The following is a 24,117-nucleotide window of genomic DNA, read 5'->3' as shown; positions in this document are numbered from 1 at the left end:
GATTTGTATAGCGCACGTATCCACCTTGCTAGGTGCTCAAGGCGCTCCTTTATTACCCCGGCTAAGGTAGTCTACCGATTCTGGTGCGCACAGCTTTTTGAGGAACTACCTCCTGCCGGTACCCATTTACCTCACCTGGGTCGAGTGTAGCACAGTGTGGATAAATACTGTATCTTGATGAAGGAAAAACATGCCATGGCTAGGATCGAACCCATGACCCTCTGTTTGAAAGATGGGTCAGAACCACTAGACCACGACGCACCCACATATACCCCATATAGATATTTTCCCAGTAGTCTGCTGTGCAAACCCTTCACTCAAAATATTGGTCTGAATGCGACGGCATGTGTAATGATGGCCCTCTCGCTCAGGAAAATGAGACAGCAAGTTTGATATGTGGTACTTGTTGATCAAATTTTCAATCAGGGTCTGCTCTTGTGCCTGTTATTGTCTCTGATCTCTGCCCAGCCCGTAATTAGCTGCATGCCAAAAAAAAAAAATGTTCAAGGACCACCAAGAATTATAAAACCTAGTTAGTTCGAGAAGGTTCACACAATTCTGGCCCTCGTGTAGGTTGAGGGCTTACAGTAGGGACCCGATTTACGTTGTCTAGATAAAAAAATGTTCTGTCCAAAAGCCGCTCAGATGCAGATTAGCCCACTCTTGGCCACCATTATGAAGCATATCTGTTCGCTTGCAGGAATGCAGATTCTCAAGTGCACCAAAACGCTTACATGTATGAGCACCCTTGAAAAACAGTGTTGCCCATTCAAGATTCCTGATATTGTTAGGAATATAGAATAGCAGAATGTCCAAAACGTACATCAGGGGCCCGTCTTACAAAGACTTGCTATTGATCCGATCAATCGTAACTATGTAAAGCCAGCAAAGTCAACATATGAAATGGATGTTTGCCCAAATTTTTTTCTAGATATGAATTCATATCCATAAATTCATTGATTTCTTGACAGTTTGGTGTGTTCTCCTTTGTTTACAAAGGATATTTTGCACATTTCCTGTAGAAAAAATTATGACACTGATGGATTTCTATAGAGTTAAGATTGATTGGACCAATCGTAACTCTTTGTAAGACGGGCCCAGGGGTGAATAAAACCGTGGCAATGCCTAGTGATTGATTGTAAATTTGATTTCGAAAATCCATTACCCATACAGGTAAAGACGGTGATTTTCCGTTTCAAAAAAACGATCTTGTCCGTTTCTCAAAATCTATAATTCCATTTCAACTTGATCTACAAGAAATTCCGTTTTGTCACTGAAAATGTACGCAGCAAAATCCTGAATTCCGTTTAGCAAAGGTGAATTCCATGAATTTTTACATGAGAAGTATAAGAATCAAATGCATTTTCCGTTTTATTTAGCGGTAAAATGAAAAATCACTTCCCCTACCCATATTGATCAATGATTGAGGAATGAAATCAGCCCTATAATCAAATGCAAAGGTTTGCGATGAAGAGCCCAGATCAATCCAGGAAACGCATGGACAACTTTAGAGTGTTCTCTTGCTGAACTTCCTTCCCTTTTCCTGAGTAATGGTTTCAAATAAGAGGGAAAAAAGGATATATGGTTCTTTCAAGATTTAATCATTGCAACACTTGTTTTCACCATCCCAATGGGTATGTAGGCCTACATGTAAAAATAATAATATACTATTCTTGCATAGCGCATATCACATTATGAATAATGTCTCTATGCGCTTCCAAAGGACTTGGATATTATTACCCCAGCTGTAGCTTGAAAGTAATTCATGGAATGAATTCCTTGTATGGTGATTTAAGGAACGGTTCTGCTTTATGTAATAGCAGTTTGGTCATTGGAGAAAAGAATTCAACGACATTGCTTAATACAGTCCTATGTATGAAGCATGCTACACAATAGACATTTTGCGATGCAAACTGCAATCTGATACCAGGAAAATTATTCCTTGTATTGTCCTGTGGTTTTAACGGTGTAAAATGTAATACTTGCAATTATAAACACAGCATTTATTATGCGCCATCTATCTAGTGAACTATTCCGAGGTGCAGAGGGATTGGGAATTACAGATAAAATAATTTGCATATGTATGGGTGCATGAATAAATGAAATTAGCTAACAATTAGCTAACAATTACATTTAATACCTGCAAAATGAAATGCTGCAATGTATTTTGCAATTCATGTACTTGTATTTTTAGAGTAAAGTATTTTTTCATGACATCTTCTCAAGTATATACCGTGTTCAGACTAGGAATTATCCATACACTACATGTATACAGTAAGAACACTACAAGACGAATTAATGAACTACACGTACATATATATTTTGTAAATGAGAAATAAAAAAACACCAAACCTAAAAACCTGGCTATCACTCAGTAGCATACCCGGAAAATCTTGTCGGGAGGGGCAAACATTTAACATGTAATAAACAGAAAGAAGAGGTCAAAGGTCACCACCATTTATAGATCAATTAGAATGTTCCTCAATTGCCTTCCATGTCATCAGCTACATTTGTTTGATTCGTCATAGCAAGATATTGTGGGCAATGACTAAATAATTGCATTTGGCATGCTACATGTAGTACATGTAGGTTACCATTGTACCAACCTATTACCATTAGATTCTTCTCGGTTCAAAAAAGGGAATTTTTTTCCCCTGGTAAATGAAGAGGCTTTTTATAGGAGGAAATTATAATTTGTTAACAAATTTTCGGCATTACTCCTATTTGTTTAAGATCAGTATGCTCGATCTGTAATGAAAATCATAAGATCACAAGTCAGAAAAAATTGGAACCAGTGGGATTCTAACCTGCCATCTACTGCTTTCCGGGCATCGAGCATACTGATCTTATGATTTTCATTACAGATTGAGCATACTGATCTTTTTCCACCATTACTTCTTCCTTAAGAACCTCTTTAACATCCTCTTGCTTTTCTCTTTTCTTCCATCAGAATACTCCAGCAGTCAAGAAGCAACAAGCTCCACCGGCACAAACCCTCGCTGCCCAGGCAGCTACCATCACAGCAGTGCAGAGCGCCCCCACACTCTCTGCTGCCCCTACGAGTTCCACAGTAGCTCCTGCTGCCAAGTCTTCAAGTGCTGTTGATCTCTTTGGACTAGGTAAAACATGTTTATGTTATTATTTGTCTCCATTTTGTTGTTCTTCTGCAATAGTCTATCTTTCATATTGGAAGATCAACACACCGCAGACTGGTGTGCGTGCAGTAGATAAGGCTGAAACAGACTTTCATGTGAATAAGGTGTCATGCGGTAATAAACATGTGAAGTGCAGATAAAAAAAAGGTTGTAGATATGACTGCATGATAAACTGAAGCCTTTCCTCAACGCCTTAGCCTGTTTAAAGGGGAATTTAGCCTTGGTCATTACTGTTGCGTTGAAAAGGGGAAAAATAAAGAAAACAGAATGGTGAAAATTTGAAAAAAATCGGAAAAGAAAGATAAGAAAGTTATGGCTCCTTTAAAATTAAGATCCCTAAGACTATGTAGATTTCAAATTGGCAACGGGGTAAGTAAATTATGACAAGGGGCAAGGACAACTCGACCATAGGCTATGTACTTCATTATCAGGGATGTGTGGTTTTCTCCTAAGTACCCATTCCCCTGGCGCAGTAATCTAAATATAACCAAGGTAGTATATTATTTTATGTCCTCATGAAAGAAATATATAATTTGAAGTATAACTTTAAAGGTATCCATGGAAGGGAAGACAGCAGGATTGTTTTTCATGTCATTCCATGTTGAGAAGAAAGATGGGTATTTGTTGAAATGGGAGGGGTATTTTACAAATATTTTAAATATGATGTAGAATCACACTTTAATAACATCTCCATTGAGAATGGAACATACATGTAATTGTACCTCCCCCCATCATATCAGATAATCCTTCAACACTGATTGGTCATATGGTGATCTTCTCGGTCTTAACACACCAGAGAAATCGATCCAGAGCCGAGGGGGGAGGGGGGTTGTCATCAATAAGAATTTTCCAACAAGTTGTCATCTGACAACCTTCCCGGAATTTCATTGGTTGAGAAATACTCTTACTACGGTAACTATCAGGTAGAACAGGACTTGTCAGATGAATCATTCGACAAATTCTTTCTTGAAAAGCTCCCCCGATTTCTTCCGTACTTGATCCAAACACTCTGAAACACTCATTTGACTATCCAAACAAAGAAGTATTTCCTGAAATAATTACAGTACTGATGGGTAATGGTGATCTTCATGGTCTTCACATACCCCCAAAAGTAATCCACAGCAAGGTCTCCATGTACTCGCTGAAACGCCCAAATGCATGTCTAAACAATGAAGTAACTCCTCAAATTACTATTGTTACCTTATTCCTTCGATCATATCAGATACTCCTACAGCACCGATGGGTAACGGTGATCTTCTTGGCCTGAACACACCCGAGAAACCAATCCAGAGCCAGATCTCCCCTGCGCACAGTGCGAACGCCCCGGCACCTGAACCAGTCATTGAGGAGTCCCTCTTCGGCACAGAAGACACCTCCAAGTCAGCGTCGTCCAAGACGTCCAAAGAATCAATCCTGGCACTCTACGGGTCATCAAGTCAGAGCCAACAGAATTATGGTGTTCCAGGTAGCAAGAATTTGATTGAATATGAAGCGCTCACGGAGTGTTGCAAGAAAATATTTGCAATCAATTTCACAATTCTGGTGCAATTTTTGTCTCACCTGCATAGCAGAGTGAGACTATAGGCGCCGCTTTTCCGACGGCGGCGGCGGCGTCAACATCAAATCTTAACCTGAGGTTAAGTTTTTGAAATGACATCATAACTTAGAAAGTATATGGACCTAGTTCATGAAACTTGGCCATAAGGTTAATCAAGTATTACTGAACATCCTATTAGAGTTTCATGTCACATGACCAAGGTCAAAGGTCATTTAGGGTCAATGAACTTAGACCATGTTGGAGGAATCAACATCGAAATCTTAACCTGAGGTTAAGTTTTTGAAATGTCATCATAACTTAGAAATATATGGACCTAGTTCATGAAACTTGGACATAAGGTTAATCAAGTATCACTGAACATCCTGCATGAGTTTCACATCACATGACCAAGGTCAAAGGTCATTTAGGGTCAATGAACTTAGACCATGTTGGAGGAATCAACATCGAAATCTTAACCTGAGGTTAAGTTTTTGAAATGTCATCATAACTTAGAAATATATGGACCTAGTTCATGAAACTTGGACATAAGGTTAATCAAGTATCACTGAACATCCTGCATGAGTTTCACATCACATGACCAAGGTCAAAGGTCATTTAGGGTCAATGAACTTTGGCCGAATTGGGGGTATCTGTTGAATTCCCATCATAACTTTGAAAGTTTATGGATCTGATTCATGAAACTTGTAAATAATAGTAACCAAGCATCACTGAACATTTTGTGCAAGTTTCAGGTCTCATGATTAAGGTCAAAGGTCATTTAGGGTCAATGAACTTTGGCCGAATCGGGGGTATCTGTTGAATTACCATCATAACTTTGAAAGTTTATTGATCTAGTTCATTAAACTTGGACATTAAAGTAATCAAGTATCACTGAACATCCTGTGCGCGTTTCAGGTCACATGACCAAGGTCAAAGGTCAATGAACTTTGGCCGAATTGGGTTATCTGATGAATTACCATCATAACTTTGAAAGTTTATGGATCTGATTCATGAAACTTGTACATAAGAGTAATCAAGTATCACTGAACATCCTGTGCGAGTTTCAGGTCACATGATCAAGGTCAAAGGTCATGTAAGGTCAATGAACTTTGGCCATGTTGGGTGTTTTTGTTGAATAACCATCATATCTCTGTAAGTTTATTGGTCTAGTTCATAAAAAGTGGACATAAGAGTAACCATGTATCACTAAACATCTTGTGCGAGTTAGAGTAGTTTTCAAAGTCAGCACTGCTGCTATATTGAACTGCGTGATGCAGGTGAGACGGCCAGAGGCATTCCACTTGTGTGATCAATAGATCAATTTTAGCTTGCATAGTTAATTAGTTTAAACTCTGTTGAAAGAAGCAGATAGGCAATCGATTGAAAGACATGTGATTGATTTTTTGACCCCACATTGTTTGGGAAGTTTCTTGTAAAGCTCCAAGAGTGTCTCGAGCAAAATATGAAACCTCCCTGCTCAGTGCCCAAGGTTACAATTATCTCACAAAGCAAAAAAACTCCTTTGGGCTTTATACAAGGCAATTCCGTAAAAAAGTTAACCTTGTGGAGGTCTCACCCACATTTTAAATCTGCTTCATAACTTGATCAGCAAGCCATACCAGTTATTAGAGCATTACAACAGTTCTTATAAACTAAAAAATTAAGACAAATACTTTCAGGTAGGTCACACTTGAACACCTTTAAAACATAATTGCCCAAAACTCACATTTAAGAAATTGGCTGATATGTTTGCCAGCCAACACTGAAGTGATTTCCTATCATGCAAAACGAAAAATGTTCCTTGCCTTAATTGGGAAAGGAGTATTTAGAGATGTTTAATTCAAGGTTATCATTTTAGTGTTAAACTAACACAACACATACTTAGGGTTGTGATGCATTTAGGATTTTGGTTTATATGGACATTGTTTATATTATGTTGGGGGGTATATATACATCTTTGGCGTTACCTTCTCTTTTCTGTTAGAGTGACCGTCACGGGAGCAATTTTTTTTAACCTTCTTGTATTTCTGTGCAACCCTATGTCACTATGCTATGAAACCATTCCTGCCTTTTTTCACCTCAGGAGGTGTGTACATTCCATCGCAACAACCAAACCAAGTGATGAATGGTGGTATGCCAGCAACTCAGGGAGGTGTACCGCAGCAACAACCCAATGCAGGGTTCCCGCCGCAAAACAGCTACAACATGGGCATGATGGGTGGTGTACAGCCGATGCCAGGGCAGAACGTGATGGGCATGTACAACCCACAGCAAGCCCATTTACAACAGCAACACCAGCAACAAGCTATGTTTCTACAGCAAGTAAGTCTTGACTTCCATTGCCGTTTAACATATTGTCATATCACAGAGAAAGCTTTTTTTTCCCAAATGTTTATAGAATAACAAAGTGTGATGTCATGATGTCATGAGAATGAGCTGGCTGGTTCTATTCTGAGTCGCAGCTGCACATTTGTATTTGCAAATTTGGTTGTTCCCATCATTCTGAGAGTCGTAACAGGGCGCCGTTTGATAAAGCTGTTCGTATTAAGGTAAGAGCGACTTTAAGAACCACTTGTGATCCTTTCTTGTGGTAAATACATGGTGTAATGAATTAGCGAAGGTTTAGCGCCTGAGAAAGGATCACCAGTCGTTCTTAAAGTCGCTCCTAACTTATGAACGGCTTTGTGAAAAGGCACCAGGGCACCAGACCGCCTCGACATCATGGCAACTGACGACATAACTTTTGATACTCTTAATACTATTTCATGGCCATCATTAATCCATTAAATTCCGGAGAAAAAATATCCACATAACTGATTATATTCAAGCATTTTTTTATTTGGATGGAGTGAAATTACGCAATTCATCAGTCATATTACTAGCCTGGATGATATGAATGGTTTTAAATGCTAACATCTTTGCTGTGCAATTAATTCTACACAATTAAAAATAAAATGAAACTGGCTTTTCTCATTGCCTGTATTGCTGTGTACTGATACTTCCTACGTCATACATGTATCATGCCCAAAGAGATATTCATCACATGGGGGCCGTTTCATAAAGCTGTTCGTAAGTTAAGAGCGACTTTAAGAACGACTGGTGAACCTTTCTTACGCACTTAACCATCGCCAATGAATAAACCATTTTCCCCAGAAAGGATCACCATTCGTTCTTAAAGTCGCTCTTAACTTATGAATAGCTTTATGAAACACCTACCTCAATCTCCCTTTTTTAAAGCCCATATATGCGACATTGATCCAGGTTTTGACCTCCATTTGAATACAATTAATTGCTTGTTCTTTTTTATTTCATATCCAAACCTAAGCAAGATTGGGATCTCATGTTTGCTTTAATGGATTTCCATGGTCCTGCAGAATTTAATTGTTTTACAGAAAAATCACCTACAAGCAACTGCGTTTTGAATTTTATGGAATCCATGTATTGGACTACAAATTTCTAAGTCACATAGCCTCATGGGGCACTTAGAGAAACTTATGTTCAATTACTGATCAAGGGTGGGTCCCAAAATTGAGTTTAGTGGGATGTTGCAAGAAAGATGAGTTGCAGTATTAAGCAAATCAACTTCAAATTTGTGCTTTAAAGGCTTATAATGCTTGATTTTGGGACTTACATATGTGTACTTGATTTTGAAATAGAATGTTAATTTCTTTCAATTCCCCATTAAAAATCATGCAGCTCAGACAATACATTTTGTTGTTATTGCAAGGCAATAAAAAAAACCCTAAATAATTGGTTTGAGTTGCTTCATTCATATCGACCCATGACATTTAATACTATAAAATCATCATAACATCATATATGAATAATTGCATGAGTAAAGACATCATAATGCAATGATTATTTTAAAAGGATTTGCCCACTTTACCTTCAGATGTTTTGTGATTAGTTGAATATCTATTGATTATTGCATGTTAGTGGTAAGATTGTTGAGACAAATATGTCTCGACCTTTCTGCAAATTAACAATGCAGGCTTTGACACATTATACCCAAAGACAGTGGTTTATTGCTGCGATATTTTTCAAATTTTATGTTTACATTGTACATGTGCCATTCACTATAACCCATGCACCATAACCCATGTTTTCACCTACAACTGAAACTTGTCACAACTCATTGCAGCAACAGCAGCAGCAACAACAACAAGCACAGGCTCAAGCTCTACAACAGGTTTGGCTGGTTTTCTAACAATTTTTCACTGTTTTTTTTTTAGTATTTATTAGTATGTCTGGCTTCACAGTAAATTGTTTGTTCCTCTTTGTGTACACTATATGAGATTAGCCTTGGAATATAGTAATGCTAACTATTATTATTAGGTGTAAAACTAACAATATAATACAACAACAAATAACAAATTGAATGCTTGTTAGGTGCTCAATTCCTTATCTTTTATACATGTATATTAAAGTAAAAGCTTAATATCAAAGTGGGAACTTTCTTGCAAATTTTCCTTCAAATTTTGATAATTCAACCTCATGCAAACAGGTACATAATTATAATAAAGTCTGGTATTTAATGACTTTTGATGGATAAATGTTACAGGACTTGATCTTTTAGGACTGAAGTTATTTCAGCAAAGCTTTTCCCAATTTAGTATTTTTTATTGTTTTAATCCTGTTGTTGCTCCTTGTACAGTACTTGTGTTTTCAATATTGTTTGATTACTAACAACGCCGTATTTGTTTTATCACTGTTTTATAAACTTTTAGTTCCTTTTGTTTCTCACTTATTTGTCCGTCTAATTTGTATTTGAAATTCTATTCACAAGTAACCCAACAACACAATCTTGCTCCTTTTTCCAATCCCCAAAAATGCACCTGGTTTCCTCTGAATTACCCATAATGCAGCAGCAGCAGCAGTATCAATGGGAGCAGATGCAGCTCATGCATATGCAACAGATGCAAATGCAGCAGCAGTACGATATGATGCACCAGGTTGGCTTATGCATAATACAAGATGTTAATTTGCTTAACTCTTTCTCATGCATATTCATTTTGCAACCATGCATTTTCATGCATACAGTAATATTGGAATTCCACCCTGACATCGAGACAAAGTGTATGAAATGCAGAATGATAAAAGACATAATATTTTTTAAGGTTTATCAAAAACTTTCTCCTTGTAAGCCTGCATGCATGTAGATTATGTGATATATATATTTTTTTTAGACATTGAAAAGAATCAAATTTATACACATGAGATGGGAGAGCTGCTTGCATCGAATAGAAGAAAATTAAATCTTCAGAAATTGATAATTCTGTGATGTTGTTATATCTTTATGTCATTTATCTGCTTTTTCATAAAATCTTGCTTGACGTCCGGCAGAGTTCCAGTTCATTGCACTTTCTCTTGCATTTTTCTCTAAAATTCTTGCATAGTAAAATCAGTGATCTGTGCATTATTTCATTAACATTTACACTGTATGGCATTTAGTACCATTTATGAGCATGGTTGATTGCAAAACTTTAGTATGAGAAAACATTTCAATTCTTACATGTATCACGGTACAATCATATACCGAAGTAAAAATATTTCCAAATATATGTCACATGCCAAACTGTACATCAAATATGAATTTATAAAGTTTATATGTTTTCCATGTCGAGGAAAATTCAATTTCCTGTTAGTTATTGGCAACTTTGGAATGGTATAGTAGACTGTCAATATATTTTTTTTATGTTTGGATATACATTTTTTTTTATAGTAAAAATGCATGGACAAGTAACAATCAGCAGTGTATTCTAATAAAATGAAATTTAATGACTGCATCATGGGAATCTTCTTTCCCTGTATTCTTGTAGAAAATAATGTTTCAATATAAATCATCCAATAGAATCGCACTGTCTATGGGAGGTCCTTTCCAAGCTGATGTTAATGCATGTGCCCATGTGTGCTGGCAATTTCTAAGGTACTTGTTCTTATGGTACATGTACATGCAGGCTTGCTTCAACTACGTCAGAATACGTCACAATCTGCAATGATATGCATGCTCACTATTCACTGGAAATAAAAAAAAATCTCTCGAAATCATTGCCCATTGCGTCTACGTGTAATGTACATTAGCTTTGAATTTTGAAGAAGAAAAAAATGTAAAATATTACCCTTAGATAAAATCAAGCATGTTTGCTCAGTGAATTTGTCCGGATAATCTTTCCCATTATATTAGGAGTGGGCTATACATGGGTCAAAAATACTTTTTTTGTAATTTCAGTATGGGAACAGTTTTTTTTTATTCCTTGTAATGTATCTCAACATGAAATGACAATATTTTTTGTCTTGGGTCCGAGAAAAAAGTGTGCCGGGCCAAAATCCAAAATGGCCGCCAAAACCACCCAAAATGACAGTTTTGGCCACAACTTCTTTATTTGGTGGTCTTTTTCTTTGGTTTTGGTGTCTATTCATATGTATTTGGGGTAAGGCAATTTGTTTTTCCTATAATTAGTACTTTTAAACCATTATTTGTAGAGTTAAAAGGTAATTATACCTAAATTTTTCAATTTTTATAGCCTTTTTTCAGCCAAAAAGTAGATTTTATCATCCTGGGGTTCTTGGATATTAGATGATACGAAGTCAACAATAGCAAGCAGCTTCATAGTGCTATATGGCTTTTATTCCTCTACTATGGGTTTTTGGGTATTTTTGCAATATATCTCAAATAAAAAAAATGTTAATTATCCATAGGGGCTATTCAGTATACAATGTACTGTACATACTGCACTGCATAAATGCATTGGCCACCATGACAAGCCATGTAAAAACTATAGTGTTATACATGTAGAAATGAGCTCTTAGGTTTAGAATTAGATGCCTCAGAAATTGAAGATATTTTTTGTCTCAAAATCTGAGGACATGTTTTGTCAAATATGCTAATTCAGGGGGCGGAGAAAGGTAATTAATCCCACATCATGGCATTTACACTGTAGATATCTGGGCCCCATTGCATAAAAATTTACCATTATGTTAACTTAATGGTAACTTACATGGAATCCTTGGTTCTGATTGGCTGTTGATCAACGTTACCATGATTATAGTTACCTGACCCCATAAACATAGGCCAGTTTAATAGACACCACAACCAGGTAAAAAAAGCCTCCAAATGAAGAAGATATGGCTACATGTAGATATGTGATGTACGCATATGATATGTGATATTTTATGTGCAATTTACGTTGCTAGTTTCATCATGTACATCAGTTGACAAGCAATCAAATTCACAATTCACAATCTAATTTTAAACCTTAGGAGCTTACATGTATTTCTATGACACTATAGTTTATACACAGGCCTTGTCATATGTCATGGTGGTCAATGCATGGAAATATGCAGTGTAGTATGTACAGTAACAGTACATTGTATACTGCATTGCCCCTATGGATAATGAACATTTTTTTTTATTTCATAAGATATATTTCACAAATATCCGTAAAACTCATAGTAGAGGAATAAAAGCAATATAGCTCTATGAAGCTGCTTGCTATTGTTGACCTCGTACCATCTAATATCCAAGAACTCCAGGACAATAAAACCTACATTTGGCTGAAAAAAGGCTATAAAAATTGGAAAATTTAGGTATAATTACCTTTTAACTATACAAATAATGGTTTAAAAGTGCTCATTATAGGAAAAACAGATTGCCTGCCCCCTAAAACATATGAATAGACACCAAAACCAGAGAAAAAGACCACCAAATAAAGAAGTTGTGGCCAAAACTGTGATTTTGGGGGGTTTTGGCGGCCATTTTGGATTTTGGCCCGGCACACTTTTTTCTCGGACCCGAGACAAAAAATATTGTCATTTCATGTTGAGATAAGGTAAAAGGAACACAAAAAAACTGTTCCAACAGCAAAACCCCAAATCACCCATTTATAGCCCACTCCTAATTATATTTCAATTAATTTTCAAGCTCCGTAGCAGTCTAGCCAGATTGACGATCAAAATATTGAACAATTAACATTCATGTACACAAGAAGGTTTTAAAAAACTAATACTTTTATTAGGTTCAGTTAAAAAACATGTTTCACATTGAATCCCCCTCCCCCCCCAAAAAAAAAGAAGGGAAAGAAAAGAAAAAAGGAGCTCTTAATATCAGCATCACTTGGTTATTTCAACCGTGGTATTAGCGCTGTCAGCAATAATACAACTCTAACACCTGAAAACTGCCAACTTACAAACTTGATCCAAATCCCATCGAAAGCTTTACGCCTATGTCCTCTTCAGACCGGCTTATTCAATTGGGGTGGTGTGCTGATTTTGAAAATCAACCTAACACCAACCCCAAAAGGTGTCAACACTGAACTTTAAAGAACCAAATGATCAGAGAACGAATAAAACTTACAGGGTGCACTGATATGTGAATCCCAGTACCATTACCAACCTTGTTTAGAGTTAAGGTGCCCCCCCCCCCCCTCACCCCCCCACACACCAGCTAGTGCTCAACACTGAAATTGATTGGAGATTTCCCTTCTGTCTATTGTTATTGTTCTGTTGATTGTTTTTGATGTATTAAAATGAGCGTTATTGTTTCTTGCTCTGCATGTTTCATGTTCTTGTTCATTACAGTTTCTGCCACAGTCACTCCAATGAAACTAAAGTCCTGACTAATATTAAAAGCTATGGTGCTATTTCTAATGGCGTACCATTGTTGATTGGAGTTGTTTTTCATTGGGGTGACTTTAGTAGCACAAGCTTGTGTTTAATTGTGAGATTGGTTCCACGACATTTGCTCTGGCAACAATTACTCCATTGTAAATTCCACACACTAATAGAACGACCAACTTCAACCCAGGATTTAACACTATACCCTATCCTAAACCTAATTTAAAACCCTATGGCAACTCTAACCCTATATCTACAAAATAAAGCCCAGAGCAGTTGTTGTCGGAGCAAATGTCGTGTTGCCGTGAGATTATTTGACTGTGTGTTGCATGCTATGTTTTGCTTGTCGCATTTCTTGCAACTTCTTTCTTGTATTGTAGCTGAATAGTGTCAACTTCGTCCTGCTTCATGGTTGTTTGGGATGTTTTGATTATTTTTTTTTTCCTTTTCTCAGTGAATAATTTGAATAATTCTTGATTCTTTCATTCATTTTGTAATGTTTATAATTGTATAAATTGGCACATATATGTGATGTATGTATTTATATATATTCGTTTTTTGTCTGTTTTTCCTTTCAATATTTCGATATTCGATGTAGAAATTATTATGTATTTTTGTCATTGGTTGTATTATTTTTTTCTTGTACACAATTGTAAATCATCTGATGGACATGAAATCTGATAGAAATGTTTTCATATTGTTTGTATAGATAAAACATTTGAGAGTCAATAGTACATTGCCCCACCCATCTCTCTCCCTCCCTTCACACTTAAGCATCATGGTTTACACTTTATCAGCTGTTTGATCTGGAGTTTAAGTATTGAATTTTAAGTCTTGCAAAGTGTCATGGAATCAAATGGAACCTGTTCTAGGTGCTATAACGTCAGCTAAAAAGGGATATGTCAATATAGAGTCACCGTTTTTTGGATTGAACAGCTTCATGTGAAATCCATGACCACAATGCACTTGCAATTTTCATTGTACCATCTATGACGCATTGCTGATCTCATTTTTTTAACACCAAACTCAGTTTGTGCTTCAGAATGATCATCTAGTATCTTAGGAGATGTTCATGAAGATGTATAATGGATGAATGAATTCACACATCTGGGTACAGCCTATTGGAAATACCATTACATATACATGTAGTATGTTTAGTTTTTCGGTGACATGACATATGTTTTAGAGACAATTGCTCCAGGCTTTATTTCGTCTAATATGGTTAGGGTTCAGGTTGCACAAGGGTTTTATGTTAGGTTTAGGCCCTAGGGTTAAGGGTAGGATAGGGTAATTATTATAATAATAATGAAAATAATAATGATATATTTACCCAGGGTAGCCACGTCAGGTCCGAAATCTGTTCTTACAGCAGGCTCTGCTATTATCACCCAGCTAAGCTTGGCTACCTTCAGGTGCACACATCTTTTGGTATAGTGTTAAATCCAGGGTTGAAGTTGGTCATTCCACTAATGTATGGAATTTGCAGAAGAGCAATTGTCCCCCGAGCAATTGTCATGGAACCAGTTTTTCATTACTGAAAATATATGTGCTTGTTGTCCATGCAATACTGTCGTGGGATTTTTGAGGCTATCCTCTGCTTCTCTTCCCCATTCTCATCATGAAGCATCTACCATTTCATGTTTTCCTTGATGTGATATTTTCATGGTGGTGGTGAAACGCAAGTTTCCATAGACAGCATGGTTTTCAGGAATAGATATTCGGTAATATGGCATTCATAGGTGGGTGACCAGTCTGATGATGATCCTGAATCCGTGGAAACCGTTATCAGGGCCTCGCAACACAATTGCTAGCAATCGATTGCAGGCTTGACTTTCACCATTGATTGTACATTGCGGTCAATGGAATCAATCTTAAAGATATTTTTCTACGATGATTGCTAATCTTTGTGTTAAGGGCCCCTGATTTTTTTTATGAAAATGAGTATATTAATGATAATAATTGCAAATTGAATTGAAATAGTGTAGATTATTACTGCACACACCAATCAGATGCATTACTGGCCTCGATTGAGAAAGTACCTGTCTAAAATTTAATCTCTTTGGACCACAGAAATTTGTTGGACTTTGGCAAAATTTGACTCTACATGTATGTATATATTAAGCACATGTTTGCATATGCTAGGGGCCATTTCATAAAGTTGTCTGTAAGTTAAGAACGATTTAAAAAGCGACTGGTGATCCTTTCTTATGCTCTAGGCCATTGCCCATGAATATACCATTTACCACAATAAAGGATCACCAGTCGTTTTTAAAGTCGCTCTTATGTACAGCTTTATGGAACACCCACGGATCTGAAAAGACGTTTGACTTTAACAAGCAATTATTAGACCTAGGAAAAATTGACTTCAGCAGAGTTTCCTGTATTATAAGATGCTATGCCAATGTAGATCATAATTCTCTCTCTTTTCCTCTGAATTTTTCTGTAGGTCCAAGCACAAATGCAGAACATGAGGGTGGGCGGGGCTCCAGGAACAATGCCTCAGCAGCAGCAGCAGCCCGGTGGATGGGGCATGCCCAGCAATAACCCTCCCCAGCCAGCTACGGGAGGAATGCATGGTGGCTTCGCCGGTGCACAGCAACCCATGGTCGGAGCGGGCGGAGCCGGGGCTGGATGGGGCGCCACCGGCATGTCATCAGGACAGACGCTGAGCAGTAACTTATGGAAATGATGATAGCGGGTGTGCGCTTGGTCAGCGACATAGTGTGTGTATGTATGTAGGTTTTACGATAGAGCTTGGATACGCCCCCTGCTGCTCTGTTGTATGAGCATGTTGAGAGTGGAAACTCTGTCTACCATCGCCCTTGTGACCATCAAATTAACCTTGCCCTATATGGATACAGTAGGCAGCAAAGAATGAGTTAAACCGTTTACTACTTTATCCTGCATTTTTATAAGCTTTGTAGAGGGACCATCCTGTTCTGGTAGAAGACAGGTTAACCCGTTGACTACTGAGTCCTGCATTTCTTAGAACTTTCCTATAGGGACCATCGGACCAGTAGAAAACGGGTTGACCTTTTGACTACTGATTCCTACATTTCCTGTAAGCTTTGTTCAGGTACCATCTGATTCCAGTAAAAATACTGAATCCTGTGTTTCCTATAAGCTTTGTAAAGGAACCATCTGGTTCCAGTTGAAAACAGGTTAACCTGGTAACTACTGAATCCTGCTTTTCCTAAAAGCTTTGTACAGGAACCACCTGGTCCAGTAGAAAACAGGTTGACTTGCTGACTACTGATTCCTGCCTTTCCTATAAGCTTTGTACAGGAACCACCTGGTTCCAGTTTAAAACAGGTTAACCTGGTAACTACTGAATCCTGTGTTTCATATAAGCTTTTTACAGGAACCGTCTGGTTCCAGTAGACCATAGGTGAACATATCCTCATAGTTGCATGTTCTTGGGCAGGTTTGATTGCGATGTCGTAGAGAACACATGTTTACACATTCCTTTGATAGTAAACTACTTTGAAATACCAAATGCCATGACAAACAGCATAATTCATTTTTATTCCTACTCAGAAGTCGGTCATACGCAGCTACCCAAAGCCAATTTAATGCGCTATCATTGTACTGCATAATCCTGATTTACAGTGTAGGGTAAAAATAAATTATTGGGGTTTACCATGACCTAGCTTTTTTAATGCAGTTTACCTCGTCATGTTCGGGTAAGGCGGAAGCTTTGCATGTTTGGATGAACACCAAGACACTTTTGAGGCCATTTTATAAATATTATATGAGTACTATAACTGCTGGAAAGAACAGTGTGACACAGTGTGTTCATAAAGTGCACATAAAGATACACATACGGCCAGAAGGTGGGTTGACGTGTGTGCATATGCTCACAATTTTTATTGTCAGACCGGATTGAGTAAAAAATGACAGCTTGACCACTGAACTAGAAATCGGTATAATAGCAAACAATAGCTATTGCTAAACAGACAATAGAAAATGTTGATTTGAAAAGACAGGCACACGTGTCTCTTAAAAAGTTGTCATGGATAAAGAATCTCAAAGCGGGTTTCAGTTTACTTCTGGTGTGTGTGTATACGCACCAAATTGCAGGCTGGAGGCCGGTGTCGGAGGCGGTTTCCAACCCAACGCATATGTATCTTGGGCCTATGTGAAGATGTGATACACATGGGGCTCGGAAACGGGGCTGCCTGCACTTTTTCCCAAAACCGAGTACAAAAAACGTTAAAATGACCATCAGGGGACAGTTTCATCATCATTTTTGTCTGACAAGATGTCAGATCTGACATCTTTCCTTGATTCCGATTTGCCGAGAGGCACTGTTACTAGAGTAACTGTCGGATAAAATGGACTTGTCGGAGAAAACGTCCTACAAGTCTTTTCATGAAACGCTCCCTTGATTATGATTATTTTTTGCGCGGTCAGCCCCTGTACTTTCGGCACAGCCCCCACCCCCCACTTTCAAAACCATTCTGTGGCCCGTGATACACACTGTGGATACGCTGTGGGACACAGTGTTCTTTCCACCAAGGACGAGACCTGACAAACGCATGCCATTGGACATTGGGTGTGCAGAAGTGTGTATCTTGTCTCTCATGTAGTAAACTGTATGTAATAGCTCTACTCAATTTTCCAAAAGTGCAAAGCCTTCCACCTCTCCCCCCCCCAATATTCATATTATGAGAGTCTATTATATATTGTACAGCATATCTAAGACAAGTGTGTCAGATAGAGTGTGAAAGAGGAGAGAGTGTCTTTTTGTGTGTGTGCGTGAGTGGAAGAGGGCAATGTTTTTGTGCATAGAGATGTTTATACAAAAAAATAGAGTACAGAGTCAACCTGTTGAATTTTGATTGTATCTGTGGATAGGCAATATGTTACATGTATCTATTTAAAAATTTGGTTGGTTAGATTACCATGTATGTCCTTTTTTAATAATAGATTGGACATCCGATTGCAAATTATACACGTTTCTTCATAGGTGTTAACTGACAGTTTCTGTAGAAAGCAAGCTGATGTATTGAAACGAAAGCTTTTTTTAATAAATCATTAAAAGAGCTGGTGGGTTATGTAGATGAAATACAAAACAAACGCTTGTCAAGTGATTTTTATGTTCCTCAGCTACAGAGAGGCCAATTGGTCTTTCCATTTCCTCCCCCTCTATTCCGGGAAGTATTTCAGCCCTAACCCCCCCCCCCTCTAGAATATGATGATACAGGTGATGTACAGGCTTAATTAGATATACCCCCCCCCCCCGAATATGATGAAACGGGTGATATACAGGCCTGAATAAGACATACTCACCCCCCCCCCCCTCCCCATCTGATGTATAACAGTAATGCTTTCAATATAATGTTCAGTAACATTCCAACATACTATGTATTAAATGTACATGCATATAATATGTAGATTAGACTGAGCAGAGTTTTGAGAATTCTTTCTGTTCCACAAATGTTCGGTATAGTGGTTCAGACCATCTAGTTTTATTCAGAGATTTATTGTCCGGATATAGGATATAGTTTCACAGAGCAGCTTGTTTGTGATGTACGCCAAGAAATGTGGGCCAATCTGACAGGGTTCCACACCAACACCTTTTTCCTACTGGTCCAACCTACTCGTGTCGGACCAGTAGATACCCAGGGGCCTGTTGCATAAAACTTTTTACCCGAGAAAACTCTGGTAAATACTTAAAACTAAGGTTAGTCTGATTTCTGCCATTGACTTTAACACGGGGCAATAACTCCGGTAAAAACAACCTGAGTTTTCTCAGGTAAAAAGTTACATGCAACAGGCCCCAGATTTTCAACTTTTTACTGGTCTGAACCTAAAATTTAACTGGTCCCCCAAAATAAATAAAAACATTAGAAATTATTATGCTGTTGTTTATTGATTTTATCCCCCCCCCCCACCCCCGAATACAAATAAACAGTACACACAACATAATTCATGAGCGCAATTTCTCGATTTTGGAGAACCATTTTTATAATTTACAAAAAGAGGAGAAAAGATCAATTGTATCAGTTTGATATATTTTTACAGGTCATGTCGGACCAGTAAATCTGGGTATTTCTGAAAAGGTACTGGCCCAGCAGCAATTTTTACTGGTCTGGTACCGTCGGACCAGGGATGCATGAATTTCAGTAGTTAACAATAATTGGGGAAAATCATTGGCTTTGTTGTTTCATGAAATTCCCCCTCGGACCTTGAGTTGATAGCTAATATTGGTAAGATATAGATAAATGAATGAAGGAAGTACTTGTACTTTCAGACTCACATATTTGCTTAATAGTAAAAGTTATTGAATAAAGCATGAATCGCATACATGTTTGAAAAAAACTCATAGTGGCATGTCTTCCTTCGGATAAGAAGCATGTACATAGAAAAGGCTTGGGTCATGTCACAAACAGTCTTGTCAGTGATTTCAGTTGCTAAATTACTCTCAGCCAATCACATGCAAGAACTTTCAGTAGCTTGTAAACAGTTGTCGGTGAAAAATCAAACAAGAAATTTCTTCATAAAATGATTTTCATCTGTTGTTGTATGTGGAAATAAGTTCCTACCAAGCATTTGCTACCAATCTACTAGCAAACATCTTGAATTATCTGTTCCAGCTGTCGCACTTTGCGTTATGAACAGACCCGTTGCTTGTTCACGTATTTTGGGTTTGTGCCTTTGTTTCTAAGCATGCACCAAATTCCATTTTTAACATACATGGAATGAATCTTGTTCATTTAGCTGTTGACAAACCACAGCTCTCAATTCCTTGGGATCATATGAAGGTCACAGGTATTGCTTTACTATTGAAGTTGTTCTCAAATCCGGCAAAAGAAATCTCCTAGATACATTTTGGCAATTGCTGTTACGACTCTCAAGTCTATATTACGTACTTCGGATTGTCAAAAGAAAATCATACATTTATTTACAATGTACTCTTGTTTTATGTTATATATTTTGTTTTGTTTTATTTCAAATTTTTATTCTAGTATATTTAGAGCAAGTTAACATATTTAACAAGATAAAGCATCTATTCATTTTCAAGCAGGGGATGCCAATAGCTTAAGAAATAAAACTAGATGTAAAGGACCTATTTAGATCATTGATATATTCATTTCTTGTAAATTTCCTTATGCGTTTACCAAGAAAACAATCTGTAGTTTAGTTATAGTATTTTCCTTACTTACTTTTTTTGTGTATATACGTACATGTATGCTAGAGATTTTAATATATATAATGCGATGGAATGTATCTCATCCCCTTACCCATTCTTTAAAACAGTGACGTATCCAGCAGGATTTTGCACAATACCATTTCACGGCCCAGTGCTATTTCACAGGGCGTATTTTCAACGAACAATGGCGAGTCCGACCACAGTATTGGGTGGAATTCGGCTGGATCCACCACTGCTATAATTATAAACACCACAAAACTTTTCATCCTTAAAGTCCTGTTCCTTTTGTTTTTCTTCTTTCTTTTTTTTGACTCGTTCAATTTCAACCTATGGGTAAGGCTCTTTCTTTCAAACCATGGGGGTGTTTCACAAAGATTTAAGTATGACTTAGAGTCGCACTTAAATGTCTAGTTGCGCGCAGTATAAAAGGCATGACAGCATTGGTCAGATCATGCCAAGAGGACGCGCACTACTGCGTATTGATCAATAAGATTGCGCGTTGCATATCATGTACGCGTCGACATTTAAGTGCGACCTAAGTCATACTTAAATCTTTGTGAAACACCCCCATATCACTTAAACTTGTTTTGAGTTTCAGGTATTTGGGGCTAGGCATTCACAAATGGGAGGTTGAACCAGTTTGTAGTGTGTACATGTTGCAGCAGTGTCCAAGCAACCGTATCTATTATATTTGTCTGAGGTTGATTTAAAGGTTTATTTCCATTTGGTCTAATGCCAATTTGTCCTATTACCAACTCGTCTACTTTCATTTGGTCTACCATCAGTTTTTCCACTATCCACATGGTCTCATTGCCATTTCGTCCACCCATCATTTTGTCTTATAACCAGTTGGTCCAATAGCCACTTAGTCCATATACCATGTGGATGAATGAATTAAGTGTTAATTGGGGGAAATAGAAAATGGTTGGGTATTAGACCAACTGGTTATGAGATAAATGGTCATAGATGAAGTGATTATTGAACCAAATGGTTATTTGACCAAATGGTTGTTAGACCAAATTTTATGGACGGAATGGCATTAGACTGAATGAAGTTGGACCATGTGAAGAGTTGGCAATAGACGAATCGGCAGTTAACTGATTTAAATGCCAGTATGGATATCTTGCATAAATCATGTTCCTGTGAATCATATTTTCTTTTTATGATTTAACATCTCAATGGTTGCCCTTAATGTTTCTGAAGTAGCATCTGATTAATGTCATGTGTTTTAAATGCAGTCTCTTCTGTGCCATGTGTACATTTTAACTGTTTACGTACGTGTATGTACAAAGCAATTTTCCTGACCGTATTGTGAATGGGTATAGTCATTTAGAGAGGATATCTTGTAGGATCATACTTTAGAACGAGTGGATCGTAAAGCAGCAGAATATGTACTAAATTATATATACATAAATGCCCACCAAATTGAATGTTTCATGGTCACAAATTTATGTAAAAGTAACTTATTAAAGTTGTGAGACTTTTTTTACCTGTGTTGTGGAACTTGTTAAAAGTGGTGAGAGAAATGCTTGTACTTTATTTATTCTGTACATGTAGCTGTAACAAAATCCAAAGAGTTTCATTCATTTGGGGAATCATTTGGGGAAATGAAACAAATGTAACTGCTGCAAAAATACTTTCAGATAAATTTACTTGAAAATTATTGATATCAATTGGGTGGTCCAGTTTATTGTCACGTGTGTTTCTTTTCTTCAACTAAAAACTTATTAATAAATGACAAACTTATAATCGAGTTTGCGTATGATTATTTCTTGAGATATCTTAAAGATGCTCAACTTAGGTTGTGGATTAAATCTTTGTTCGAAAGTATTTGAATTAGATTTGAATACATGAAATAGGCTTTTGCTTTTAAATCTTCGGGTAGTGTGGGGATAGAGTGGTTATGATAGTAAAAGGGCCCTTCTGTGTTCTGTTCAGAAAGAGTTGCATTTGAACGCAAGCAGAGGATTAAGCTCTTTGATTGATTTAATATCATGTCGCATTTGCTTTTTTTGAGTTCCGTTTGATTGCAACTTTTTCTGTAAAAGGGTCCAGGTGGAGCGAGTATATGTTTTAAGGAAACAAAATAAAATTAATATTGAATATGAATTTGTTTTGATGTTTTTAATTGCAAAATATTGTATGTATGCAGCACTTTGAACCATCAGGAAGAGAAGTGCATGCAGGTACCTTTGGAATTTTAGCTGTAGTTTTTTTTTGGGGGGGGGTCAGGGACATAATTTGCCAAATGTTATTTACGCTAAATTCCTTCACCAAAGTCTTTCTGTTACTTTCTCTTCCACATTTTGTGGTACTGATGGATTTTAATCACCCAAGTTTTGCTTCATTAGGGATGTGGTCTGTCTGAAATTGCAACCGACAATCTCAAATCGAAACATGACCACAAACGAATATATTTATATTGACACCGCTAGGCATGGGAAACTGGGGTCACATATTACTTTGACCAAAGAATTTGTCTAGTTCGACCTTTTGCATTTTTTCCTTTACTTGATTCTAAATGTGGTAGGTCTGCCTAGTTTACCCTTCATATAATAAGGTTGTTCCGTATGCCTGTGTATGTGCATAAAGAAACCATAAAAGGGACTTGTACTAATGTTGATATTCTATACATTTAATATTTCACCCCTCTTGGATATGTTAAGATTTCTATATTATGTTAGATTACACACTGCTAAATTAGATTTAGTTTATATATTGGAGAACTAAAGAAAATCTGATGGATAAATTGGATATTGCCATGTTAGAGACTAACTCCCTGTTTACATTATTTTAAGTCTTTAATTGGGTATATGAATATTATAATTGTGCTTCATTTAAGTTGTAAATACAACAAATGTAAAGAAAAGAACTGAGTTGTATAGTATGTGTTCTTCCTTGTATTTATGTTATGCATTTCAGTTTATTTTCAATTGGTTTATGAATGCCAATTTGTCTCCTATCATTTGTTCTGCCATCAGTTTGTCCACTATCCACATTGTTTAATTACCATTTTGCTCACCATTTTTTTTCTCATATAACCAGTTGGTCTAAGAGCCACTTAGTCCATATACCATTTCTTTTAATTGGACTAAGGGTGCTAATTGGGCGAAATGAATAAAAATGAAATGGATATTAGACCAACTGGTTATGAGACAAAATGGTCATAAATGAACTTGTGATTAGAAAAAGTGATGATTGGATGAAATGGTTATTGGACCAAATGGTTGTAGGACGAAATGTGGAATGGCTTTAGACCAAATGAAGGTAGACATTGTGATGAGTGGACAAGCTGGCAATAGACGAATTGGCGTTTTACCTGCATGTCAAGGGTAGAATCAATGTTTCATAATGTGGGGCCGGTAGGGGTCAAATAGTTGATCTTTGCTTTGCAGAGTTGCTTGAAAAAAAGAAATGGGATCTCGCAATGGTTTCCTTGGCAAAACTGATAAGCAGAAAAGCATTTAAAAAATGCCTTGGCAATATAATTTTCCTAAATGAGGACCCTCAATGAAGGAGGAAATTTAAAACATTGAAGAATATCATACCCCCATGTATCACAGTCTTGATTGTTGGGTTCTCACATAATCACTATTTCATTCACTCTTATGCTAAAAAAAATGAATTGGATAAATTGTACAAGGCTAATGGTGGCA

General features: G+C 37.2%; 1 protein-coding gene across 3 annotated transcripts in view; it reads left to right on the top strand.

Moving 5' to 3' along the window:
• Positions 1-17,497, top strand: part of LOC121430634 (stromal membrane-associated protein 1-like) — a 30,883-nt gene extending 13,386 nt beyond the window's left edge. The window contains exons 6-11 of one of the 3 annotated variants that reach the window (XM_041627951.1): positions 2,951-3,119; positions 4,378-4,620; positions 6,776-7,014; positions 8,834-8,881; positions 9,558-9,644; positions 15,752-17,497. In XM_041627951.1, coding sequence (XP_041483885.1) covers positions 2,951-3,119; positions 4,378-4,620; positions 6,776-7,014; positions 8,834-8,881; positions 9,558-9,644; positions 15,752-15,994 — 1,029 coding nt within the window. In that variant the 3' untranslated portion in view covers positions 15,995-17,497. The remainder of the gene's footprint in view (positions 1-2,950; positions 3,120-4,377; positions 4,621-6,775; positions 7,015-8,833; positions 8,882-9,557; positions 9,645-15,751) is intronic. The other 2 variants (XM_041627952.1, XM_041627953.1) reach the window with 2 other exon arrangements.
• Positions 17,498-24,117: the final 6,620 nt, after the last annotated feature.

This window comes from Lytechinus variegatus, chromosome 17 (genome assembly GCF_018143015.1).
Source record: "Lytechinus variegatus isolate NC3 chromosome 17, Lvar_3.0, whole genome shotgun sequence".
NCBI lineage: Eukaryota > Metazoa > Echinodermata > Echinoidea > Temnopleuroida > Toxopneustidae > Lytechinus > Lytechinus variegatus.
The sequence above is the reverse complement of the archived record's forward strand: the minus strand, read 5'-3'. Positions and strand labels throughout refer to the sequence as shown.